Source organism: Vespula vulgaris, chromosome 14 (genome assembly GCF_905475345.1).
Source record: "Vespula vulgaris chromosome 14, iyVesVulg1.1, whole genome shotgun sequence".
Classification (NCBI taxonomy): domain Eukaryota; kingdom Metazoa; phylum Arthropoda; class Insecta; order Hymenoptera; family Vespidae; genus Vespula; species Vespula vulgaris.
The window spans coordinates 1255082-1267336 of NC_066599.1; the positions used below are offsets into that span (position 1 = coordinate 1255082).

Sequence of the window (12255 nt, forward strand, 5' to 3'; positions counted from 1 at the left end):
ATTGGAAGCGTTTAATATTAGAGAATGAGTAAAGTTAATTAACGTTATATGAGAAATATCTTAAAAATTCATGAAAATTTCAAGCTAACTTCCTTACCGACCGTAGTTAAGAAGTACAAGAATTCACAGTTGAAATATTATCAATATCGATATTAATCGATTAACGTGACAAACATCTTCGACGATCGTCAAACACTTCTTGGTTAGCTTCTTACACAAGCGATAGTTTAATAATTTATAAATAACGTGAAATGTGTAGAATGTATTTTGAATTTTTTTTTTTTCCCTTAAGAAAGCCGAAATATTTAAAGTCGAGAGATATCGTGTATCTCGCTACACGAGGACGATAAAATTAGCCAAAAATTACGCTGAATCGTTCTATATTATCGCAATGTTTCTTTTCTTTTTCTTTCTTTCTTCCTTTCTTTCTTTCTTTCTTTCTTTCTTTCAAATAAAACGAATCGATCAATCCCATTTCACAAGTTCGTAATTCGTGTCGGAGATAAGCGATTATTGAAGTTGTTCGTGTGAAAATGTTTAAGTTTATTATACCTTCGGTGTATTTTCTCTTATCAAGCGTCACGAGTCGCGTTATTGTTATATACTTGGAATCCCCATTTTTCGCATGATCGCACTTTTGGGATTCGTACACGTACACACATTACTACGGAGATATTTTTTGATTACCTATTGAATCGTTCGTTTACAACGACGAAATATCGTCATGTCGTAATAAGAAAAATCAAATGAAAAATTTCAAAGCGTAATCATGATAGAAGAGAGAATAAAAAAGAGAGAGAGAGAGAGAGAGACAGAAAGAGTTATAATATGCATGTTAATTGGATTTTAACTTCTAAACATCGAGTACGTTTTTGAAAGTTAAAGTTCAGCACGTTTTTCGTTCTTGTTAAGCTTAGAACGTTATTCGAAAGATGATATATCGATAAATATCTTTACGGAGTACGTTCTCCTATTCGTTTTCTAACCTCAAAAAAGTTTTTTCAATCCACGAAATTTTCAATATCCTGTTCTTTATCTTTTTTTTTTTTTTCTTTTTTTGATGAAGCATCATCGTGAGATGAGAGAATATTTAAGAAATTCTCTGTACATGCGTACATACAGAAATACTAACGACGCATTATGTATTATTTTTCGAGCATGATATCGTTAAATACATATGTACGTATACAATTGTTCAAAAGTAATCGTGTCGCTTCGTGCATCTCTGTATAATCTTTAATCACGATAAATACGGTTTTAAAGAAAAATCGAGAACGATTTAACGCGCTGAATGGGCCCAATCACTGAAAGGCTCCATGATCTCTCGTTTTTTCTTTTTCTTTTTCTTCTTCTTCTTCTTCTTTCGTTAATTACTATTATTATTATTAAAAAAATAATCTCAATGCTCGGGAAACGAAGAAGCTGCTTGCTTTTTTTTTTCTTTTTTCTTATTTTTGTTTCTTTTTAATTAGCGTTATACGTTTTTAGGCCTGCTAAAAACATTGGTTCATTGCTCGATCATTTACATGCTCGTTTATCTACAAATAATAGGGAAAGCTATAGGACTAGAATGAATTAAATTTTATGACACTGACTCTTATCGCTTGCTTGGCAGTACGACCTACGTTCGCTCGTTAACGTAAATTGCGTTTTTCCTTTTTTCTTTACGATTAAAGTCGAATCCAGCAAAAGGGAGGATTTATAAGCGCTTGAAACACACATACATACATACACACATACACACACATATAGATATACACATATATGTATATATACGTGTGTGTTCGTGGTTGTCGGAACGAGATATGCTAAATTAACGCATTGAAATACGCAAAAATATGCTTTTCGTTATTCGTCGTTGAAAAATAAATTCGCAGGTGAAATATTATTCTTTTATTTCCTTCAATTCTTCCTTCCTTTTTTTTTCTTTCTCGATAAAAAACATTGGACATACGTCGAGAAGAATTATTCGTGAATTTGTTCGTGATAATAGATCATTGGCAACGAGCTCGTTCGCTTTAATATTTATTTTTCAAACGTCTATCGCGTGTGGTTTCCAGTTAAGTATTACGATCTTGAGTGATCGATGTCAACGATTGCTTGGAGCGCCAACTAGCGGAGAAACGGGTGAATTATTCCGATAAAAAGAGCCCCTTATAATAGGCAATTGTTCGTACGTGCGTGTACGAAGAAAATTTTTTTACAATGTTTCCCGTCATACACATACGTTATTCGTAAACGATTAAAGTTATCAGAAGAAAAATTACAAAGTAATGAATTTACGAATAATTCTTCCTATAATAGTATCCAATGAATTATCGAAATTAATATGTACCGATTAAAATGTGTTCCACACGTACGCGTCCCATAGTTTGTCATTATTATTATTTTTTTTTTCTTTTGTTATCAATTCGTCGTTATTCTTAATTATTATTATTTTAATTGTTTTATCTTTTTAATATAATAATAATAATAATAATAATATTAATCATAATAATAAAGGTAATAATAATAATATACGTACATAATATATACGATAAAGAGAGTATATAAGTTCGTCGAGAAAAGAGAGGGATGGCCAGGTAGCCAGATGAGGGTGCTTATTACGCTTTACATATATATATATATATATATATATATATATATATGTATGTATGTACGTATGTATATATATATATATATATATATATATTAACTTTCAAATGGATTATCAAACGTTTCTATAATTCGCAATACACCGTAACTCGGTAGTTTATAACGAGTTTCGCGATTAATTAATTCGTACGTGGTGTTGGACCGACCAGAAACTTTTTATTTTCGAAGGAGTTTTATATATCCCTTTTTTTATTATTTTTTTTCTACTTCTTTTTTTTTAAATATGTTGTTCTCAAGCTCGAGTTTGGCTCGGTGAATACGAGGACCGATTGTTGTGCTTTTTAAAATTTTATAACTGCCGTCGATGTACACTTATGTACTAACAACATATTAATAATAATATAATAATAATAGTAATAATAATAATAAATTTTGGTGAGCTTCGATCGTCATTTGAATTACATTTTCCTTATCCTTCATTTATATTCATCATATTTTGGCAATTTTTCGATAAGTCAGATAAAATATTTGGGATATCTCCTTCTCAGTTTCCTTATAAAAGGGATTGAGTGATTGAAGTGGAAGAGGATTAAGGAAGAGTAGGAATTAATGGGCATTACGATTGCACGCGTCAAAGCGTAAATCAATTACCGGGTTACATCTCGTACACAGATCGCTGTGATAAATTTCTAGGTGCGTAAGCACATATCCCTTTAGGCTGGTTTCATACGTATGTATGTGTGTATGTATGTATGGATGTATGTATGCATATATGTGTCTATGTATGCATCTATATATGTAATATGTATATCTAGAGAGAGAGAGAGATATATATATATATACGCTAGCCTTGCTCGAAATAGAATCGCTTCCGATAATTATACCGGTGCTTTGCTCTAAGCCCACTAAAGAGGGTTAGGTAGAGAGTGGGAAAGAGACGACAACGACGTTTACGTTTGCTTGAAACTGTATGTATATATGTATAAGAGAGAAAGAGAGGTAGGCAGATAGACAGACGGAGATTCGGTATTCGATCGTGTCGAATCACATTCGAGCTTTTAATGACCCTTTCGAATGACGTATTTCATGCTTTTCTACTGATTTCACATAGTACAGCATCGAATTCGTTAGGGAGTAGATACAGAAGAGAGGGGCAGAGGGAAGGAAGAGGGATAAGGAAAAAATATGGACGTCGAAAGCTCACACATATATATTTTCTTTCTTATTGTTTTTTTTTACCTTTATCTTCCTTTCATTTTCTTTCATTTTCTTTTCTTTCCTTTTTTTCATCTTATTTTGATGATAAATACGAAAAGGAAAGATCTAACATTTACTTTTCATCGATCTCTTTATTCCCTTTGAATAATTCTTTCTTTGCCTGTTTCAGACATGTTACGATGTCGAGCAATCAGAAATTTCTCTTTTGTAAAGTTCGAGAATTTAAAATCAAAAGAAAATTCAGGTAGAAAAAAAATATCTTCGAACGTTCGCGAGGAAGAGCGAGGAAAAAAAAGAGAATAAGAAAGATTAAAAAAAAAAGAAAAGAAGAAGAAGAAGAAGAAGAAGAAGAAGAGGAGAAAAAAAGAAAAGAAGGAACGAAAGTGAAACTAATCCGACGTTCGCGTAATGATCCGCTCAATTTGTCGTCCTCGATTCGCCTAAAGGAGGAGATCTTGTAGCATGGTTTTCTTCATTTTCTACTTCTTTCTCTTTCTCTTCTTTCTCCTTTCCCTTCTTCTCTTCCTTCTCTTCCTCCTCTTCCTCCTCCTCCTCCTCCTCCTCCTCCTCCTCCTTGTTTTTTATTTGTCCTCCCTTCTTTTTTCTCTTTTTTTTCTTTTTCAAGAAACTAGCTGCCTTCGTCGCTCCCTGGGAATATACGAAAAAATCACTTTCGGTCCTCTTCCCAAGATGGCCGACACGCCCGGCCGCCATCTTATTTCTTATCCTCGGCTTCGGTGGTTGGAGCAACGGAAACCTCTTGGCGAACCTTATGACCTCGGAAGCTCGCTTGGATTTTTGTCGCTGCCTTGTGCAAATCCGGATCCGTTAGATCTATACCCTCTAATTCGTTCACAGCATCTTCAACCTAAAATGAAAAATACAAAGGAAAGAAGAGAATTATATCGAATTACAAGAATTCACGAGGTTTTTCTTTTTCTTTTTTCTGTTGTCATAAAATTGTATCAAACGTTTGTATCGTCAAATTAAAAAGATTTCCTTTCGGATCGGATCTAACAAGACGAAATTACGATCCCAATTTTCTTTTTCACATCAAAAACCCTTTTTTTGGAATGAAGAACGAAATCCTTTTAACGAGCTTGAATCCTTTCTAAAAAAACAAAAATAAATAAAAAGAAGAAAAGAAAACTTGGTACATATTTACAAAGGATTCTTGTTCTAATACGTGCATCATTTAAATACACGAACTTTGGGTTGCATTATTAAAAAGGATTCGTGTATTATTAAAAAAAGATGAGAGATACGTGTTAATGAAAATCTTGTCCTCCTCTTTCGGCCATCCAATTTATCGGCATTCTTTTTTCGCATTACCTTTACACGTTCCCTCTATTTTTAGATTTAATTATGACGAAGTATGGCCGACGTCATAGCGTGCGCCCGTTAGAACGAGTTTCCGTTGAAAAGACGTCTAGCAAAAAAAAAAAAAAAAAGAGGAAAAGAGAAAGAAGGAAGGAACGAAGAGAAAGTGAGAGAAAAAGATAGATAGATAGATAGAGAGAGAGAGAGAGAGAGAGAGAGAGAGAGAGAGAGAGAGAGAGAGAGAGACGAGTCACATGCAAACGAGCTTTATAAACATGTAAATTACAATTACGCTAACACATTTGCATCGGCACGTCGTACTACCCTACTCGTTTGCCTCTCGTTTCCCTTCGTCCCTTTACCAACCCCTGTTTTCGACGAGTCAAAAGGGCATTAATCTTCTCTCGGTTCTCTCGTCGGAAGAACATGATGGTTTCTTTCTTTTAAAAGAAAAGGCCAGGCCTATTCGTGTTCGAAATATGTAGGTAAATAAGTAAAGAAGTAAGTAAGTAAGTAAGTAACTACATACACGCGCACACATACATATCTATATATGTATCTATAGCTTTTAACGAAACAAATAAAAGATGAAAGAAAGAAAAACTATCGAAAGAGACTTAGTACGTTCCTCTATTATTTCTCGTCACTGTAATGCAAACTGAACTGGTGATCGAAGTGAACCGAGCTCACGTTTTATGTATACCTCGTCTCTTTCAGTTATCTTATAGGTCATGTGCATTACAATTGTGCTAGATTTCTTCTTCTGGAAACGAGTTGTTTGTTCATCATTTTCAAGAATCACTTCTCGAGTTTATATCGTCTATTGTATTTCTCTTCTACGTTCAATATGACGTTTTTATGATCAAATGTACGATAATGCCGATGATCTTCCTATCTTCACGTTCTTTGATTTTTTTTCTCTCTCTCTTTTTTATTTATTTTTTTTTTTTTTATCAACCTTCTGATTTTTGTCGATAATATTAATGATCACGACATATACCCCGGCGATAATGCTCGCTATCATAATTTTTCAATATCGTCAATAATTTTTATGCCGATCATGATGGTGACGATGTAAATCCTATTATATTACAACGATAACGTTAACGATCGTAATGTTAAAAGTTTACATAATAACGTAAACGACGTTAATGCATCAAGGTCCGATCAATTTGAACAAAATAGAGAAACAAACAAACGAACAAACAAACAAAAAAAAAGATTTATTTTACGAAAAGGATAGAGTTTGTATAGCCGTGCAATTATTGAAAGAGAGATAGAAGGAACGTTGAAAGCGAAGCCTGGAAATCCTTTGAAAAGGTTTCATGCTTTCGCACAAAGCACAACGAGTGACCCTTTTTTCCTCCTTTTTTTTATTTCTCTTTTCTTTCTTTCTTTCTTTCTTTCTTTTTATATCCTTTTTTTCGTTTTTTGTTTGTTTGTTTTTTTAAGGCCACGTTCCATTTCAACGACTCTCTTTAACACTAACTTAAGACTCGACTCGATGCTTGGTTTGTTAACGGATCGAATCGAATCTCCTAGGAAAAGGAAAACTTGAGTTCGGGAAACTTCAAGAGGTTCCAATTAATTCTGTTTAATTAATTCGAGCAACTAGTCTGGAGGTTACACTACTTCTCTCTCTTCTTCTTCTTCTTCTTCTTCTATTTCCTCCTATTCTCACTTTCCCGTCGTGAAAACGTGAACAAGGAAAGGAAAATTCTCGAACGAGTTATCGAGTCGAAAGCAACTAACGAGAATGAACATGAACATTGAGAATGTATAGCACATACGGGTAGTTATCTAGGTATAATTATAAATATACTGTGTGTCACACAAGTACGAAACAGGAACTTGACTTTTCAACGAGTTCAGAATTTCTATATTTTATTTACGATAAGTCGCATGTGAAACTTACGTAGCTTTCTAAAGGAATCGAAAGAAGATCCTAATACATCCGAGTTCTTTAACTGGATTACGAAAGAGATAGAGAGATAGAAAGATAGAGAGAGAGAGAGAGAGAAAGAAAAGTGGTAACCTAGAAACAAAACTTCCTTCGAACACGTATTTTGAGTTTAATTGTGACTGGTAGCTAAAGAAATCGTGGTAATTAAGTTTCAGTCAATGTCAACCAACTAGTTCCAGAAATGTCAACCAACCGGATAATGTATCAGAAATGAAATATTTTTAACGTGCAATATATTTAACGAACGATCATTAAAATATATACATATATATATATATATTTTTTTTTATTCGTCAGATATTTTTTCTTTTACATTTATTTTATCTCCGATAAATGTACGATAAATGAAAGAATTGGAATTAATTAGTCTAATCAGTCTAATAGAATTTTAATTAATTACGTTAAAAGAATTCTTTCAGTGAAGAAAATCCTTCTGAAAATAAAAATGGCCGAATAACGAGATGAAGTTTTATCGAGGATTCATCGTTTTCCTCGGCAAGGATTTTTAGATCGGCGAGGAACTACTTAAATGAAAATCGCAGCTTAGCTCGGATTTCGCGTGTCGAAATGTTTCGAGTCGACATTACGAAATATACGATCGATCGTTGGCGAAACACGCTGAGGATGTACGTTGAGAATGGAGAATGAAGCTTCGAGTTATGAGCTCTGAGAGATTCTTGATAAGGCACGTCAGAAATCTCTAATATTATCCTTTTTACATTTGATATTAAACTTTAATAGCGAATTTCATTGTCCTTCATATATTTTGACATTTTCTATTTAAGTACATTAAAATTATCAGTAATATTGATTACGCGCACTGTCCATTCTGTTTGCTAAAATTAACACATCGAGTTTAAATTATTATTAACGATATTACGATTACGAGTTCTTTTTTAAAGAGTATTTATGAATCTTAGAATATAGATTATTATCGATCTTCGTTAAATATTTAATTCATTGAATCGATCAAATCCTACTGTCGAATCATACATCGACAATTTCTACTTGGAATTATCAGCAGCGTATCGCACAAAAATATTTCGATCTACTATGATTAATTTGACGTTACAGATATATTAAAAATGATTCATTCATATCTAGAATATTGTCTGATTATTCACTGACACGTTTCACTCGATCTAATAAACATTATTTCACTGTTTTATTTATTTCTGAATACAAAAACTCCTTCAACAAGTCGCCTGTTAACTTCCTCTTTAATTTTATCGTACGATAGTGTTTGTTTTTAATAAGTTTTAAGGATTATGTATAAACAAAGAGAAAAAAATAATTATTATAATATAATAATGTACATCTTTTTAGCTTTTCTCGAATTCTTTCTCAATTTTTCATCTCGCAAGGACAGCTGTCTGTGAACAGTCAAAGAAATCCCGAGGATTCCTGCATGAGACTGCTAACGTTTTTCTTTACCACAAAATCTTTCATGTCCTTCCCAACTGTCCTTAACTTTTCAACGTTCAACTACTCGAGATATTTTTCGAAAAGCGATTCCAACTTCGAAGGACGAGGAGAAGATAAGTATTTTGTGGAAGCAAGAGGACTTAGAAATTTTGTCGTCTATACGATCGATCAATCATTTTGATAGAAGATCGATCGATTCCACGTTCAGCTCTAACTTTTTTCCTCTCATCCTCTTTTCTAAGCGAAGTAGCAATAAAATGAAAAATGAATAGCTGCGAGTGTATCTTAGAAAGAGAATTAATATTTCCAAATCTTTTAAACGAGAGGATCGAGTAAACGAAAATAAATTTAAGTAAAGAAAACTTCAGGAATTTAATCAGACTTTTGTAGCAAAACAGTGCTCTAAAAAAATGAATTTTTTAAGTGATTAGAATCATTAGACGGATCACAGGTGTTTTCTTTTTTTTTTTTAAGAATTAAGTCAAGGCAAATCTTTCAAAATGATTGAGATAATAAAAGATATGAGAATGAAACAACCAAACAAAAAAAAAAGAGAAAAAATTAAAAAAAAAAAGAAAAAAATCTAATAAACCGATTAGATCGCAAAGAATGAAATCTGAACACCCTGAATGATCTAAACTCACAAGGAACGTTTTAAGATTAATTAAAAAAAAAAAAAAATAAAAAAAGGAACACAAAGAAGAAATGACAAAAAGAATCCTTCAAAGATTACAATTACAAAAGGCATGACAAAAGCATGTTCAAAGAGATTAGAGAAATAACGACTGATCAAAAGGATTTGGTTGAACACAGATACGCATTAGATTCACAGTCGTACCACGTCCTGCGTTGGATCAACACAGGATGATGTTGAAGGACCTAACAATACTCCTATATATCGGTCTATCTCTCTCTCTCTCTCTCTACACTGTCGGAATTGTTAGGTATCTACTAAAGTCTCCAGTTTCGAAGCTCGCCTGTATTGTTATATTAATTAAGGTTGCGTTTGCAGCTGCATGCATGGCCCTCAACGTTGTTTCTCATCGATGTTTCTGTTAGGATAACTGTTCACGCAAGCTCCCGTCACTTCTCTTCCCAGTTGCTACGAGAAATTTCTCGTGTTACACTTGGTTGTATACACAACGACAGATTAGAGAAATTCTCTTTGTCGTATGACTCTCATACGGAATCCCTTTAATCATTACATCGTTTTTTTCCTTCATATAACATTTCTTTAAATATTTACGGCAATAATAATTGCATTAACTGTTGTTGGTAGGGGAAAAAAAAAATGTATGAAAAATGTTTCTCTTACATGTCGTTTTCGTTGTTTCATTCTTTTTCTGTTTCTTTTTTTTTCCTTTGGTTTTGTTCTTTTTTTTTTTACGATGCTATATTAAACGTGAACGAAATTTTATTCGTATATAAATACGTTTAATTTATTTATTATTCATTCAAATTGCGACAAAATTTTTTTTTTCGATCTTTTATATAAAATGAGGCAACGTTTGAATTATTACGCGCGAAGAAAAATTTATTTGTTTTATCACGTACATAAATATGTTAAATTTATTCACTTTCATAATATCACACAATGCTATTATATATTTAAAAATTTAATTTGTACAAATACGTGCATTTTGATTGCATTAGAGACAAAGAAAAGATTTTCTTTTTATAATAAATCTAACGATGAAGCGATGGTTACGTTTGGATTTTCATACGAAAACAAGAATTTCATTTTCATTATCTCTCTCGTATAAATATATTAAATTTATTCGCCAATGACATTACCCACGTATTATTTATTTAAAAGAAGCGCGAACTTTCCGATTGCCAATGGAGATAGAACGCGAAAAGATTCTTTTTCCTTTAAATAAATCTTGCAGGACAGGAAGGAAGAAAAAATAATAATTCACAATTTGCCATATGATAAAACGATATATTATATATTACGAATTTCGAATAGTTCGAAAGAAATTCAATGGATTTATCTGAACTTTTTTTATTTCTTTCCTTTTATTTTTACTAGAGTAGTTTCGCTGATGAAAAGGGAGAGAGGGAGGAGGTACGTGCTTGAAGTGATAGTAGAAAGCTAAGCTTGAAGTTGGGTTTCTTGGAGTATCGGCCAAAAAAATATAAGAGAAAGAGGGAGAGAGCGAGAGATAGAGAGAAAGAGAAAAAAAAGGAGAGGAAAGAAGAAGAAAAAAGAAAAAGCAAAAGAAAAAAGATAAAGGACTATATATTATAGAAAGGTAGAGATGCTTGGAGGTGAATGCAATGCGCTCGTGCAGCATCTAGAAAGCGACGTTAGATAAAGGAGACACGAAGAGTACTTTCGGACTTTGGTGTAAGAGAGAAAGAGAGAGAGAGAGAGAGAGAGAGAGAGAGAGAGAGAGAGAGAATCCTCTTAGTTTTCCGACGACGAACTCTTTTCATCCTTCTACTCAGACCGATATCCTATCGCTTGGACGTACACGACTTTTCATAGCTTTCTATCCGCCTTACGTGACAGGAAATGGTTCCTGCGTTTCGAGATCAATCGACGTATTTTCGTTGATTCGTCTTGGTTTACGACGTCGATAAAAAGAAAAAAGAAGAAAAATTCAAGAAGCATCGTTTTGCGGTATTGGAATTTGGAATGTATATGTATATGTATGTATGTATTATAATGTATGTATATATATTATTTATGATATCAATATTATATATACATATCACATTAATTATCAATCGAATATATACATATATAAATATATATATATATGTAATTATTGTATAAATTAGGTCGCATAATCATAATCATCGATTCAATAAATAACCCACAATATTATTTATGATTTAGACGAATCTCTTCGAATTGAAAGTACGATTGTTTTGACTTTCAACGTTGCGATTAGAATTAACACCCGACGTAACTAAAAATACATATTAGCAGTGTGCAAAACCAATTGAATAGAGAGAAAGAGAGGGAGAGTGAGAGAGGGGGAGAGAGAAGGGGTGCCTTTTACTTGTCGGTAGGTACTTGTAATGCACGGTACTCGTTTATTTATACCTCTGTGTAGCTCTGTAAATGCACGAGGTTGAACTAGGTCGATTCGAGACCACTGCACTTGCTGTTGCACTAACGCAAACTCCACCTTCCTCTTCCTTCCTCTTTCACCACTACATCTCTCATTCTTTCTCTTTCTTTTTTCCTCTATTCGTAAAGAGCGTTAATGTATTCCCACGCCTGGCAATGTGTTCCTACGACTGCTCCATTTTTAATAAACGATTTCACAAATCAAGAAGCTATTCTATTCACTCCTCAAGATTTTATTAATTTTCCGCTTATTATCATCAGATCGTTTATTCAGAAAATTTAAAACCTGTTATTTGTTATATACGCGAAATCTAATTCGAACGTTGAAAAGATTTTCTTTTTCTTTCCTTTTTAATTTTTCATCTTCAATTTATGTTAATCACGCACGCCATTTGATTACGAAAATAGTCTCGTTCGTCAAAAATTTGAATGAAAAGATTTTTATTTTCCATCTTATTATGAACCGTAAAGAAATGATAATCAAAATAAATTTCGGTGTACTCTGTTTGAACCAAAAGGAAATTATTCCCTTTGAAAAAGTTTTCACTTTTATTTCTGTTTATCGAAACGAAAAAGAAAATTCGCTTTTCATCAGGAAAGTTAGTATGCAGTAAAATTTAATTTAGTATCTAATAAAAATAAATTTTCATGT

At 32.8% G+C, this 12255-nt stretch overlaps 1 protein-coding gene across 2 annotated transcripts in view; it reads right to left on the reverse strand.

Annotated features, from left to right (window-relative positions):
- Positions 1 to 398: 398 nt before the first annotated feature.
- LOC127068904 (neuromodulin) overlaps positions 399 to 12255 on the reverse strand; it is a 53168-nt gene continuing 41311 nt past the window's right edge. For both annotated transcript variants that reach the window (XM_051005288.1, XM_051005290.1), the window contains exon 4: positions 399 to 4681. In XM_051005288.1, coding sequence (XP_050861245.1) covers positions 4529 to 4681 — 153 coding nt within the window. In that variant the 3' untranslated portion in view covers positions 399 to 4528. The remainder of the gene's footprint in view (positions 4682 to 12255) is intronic.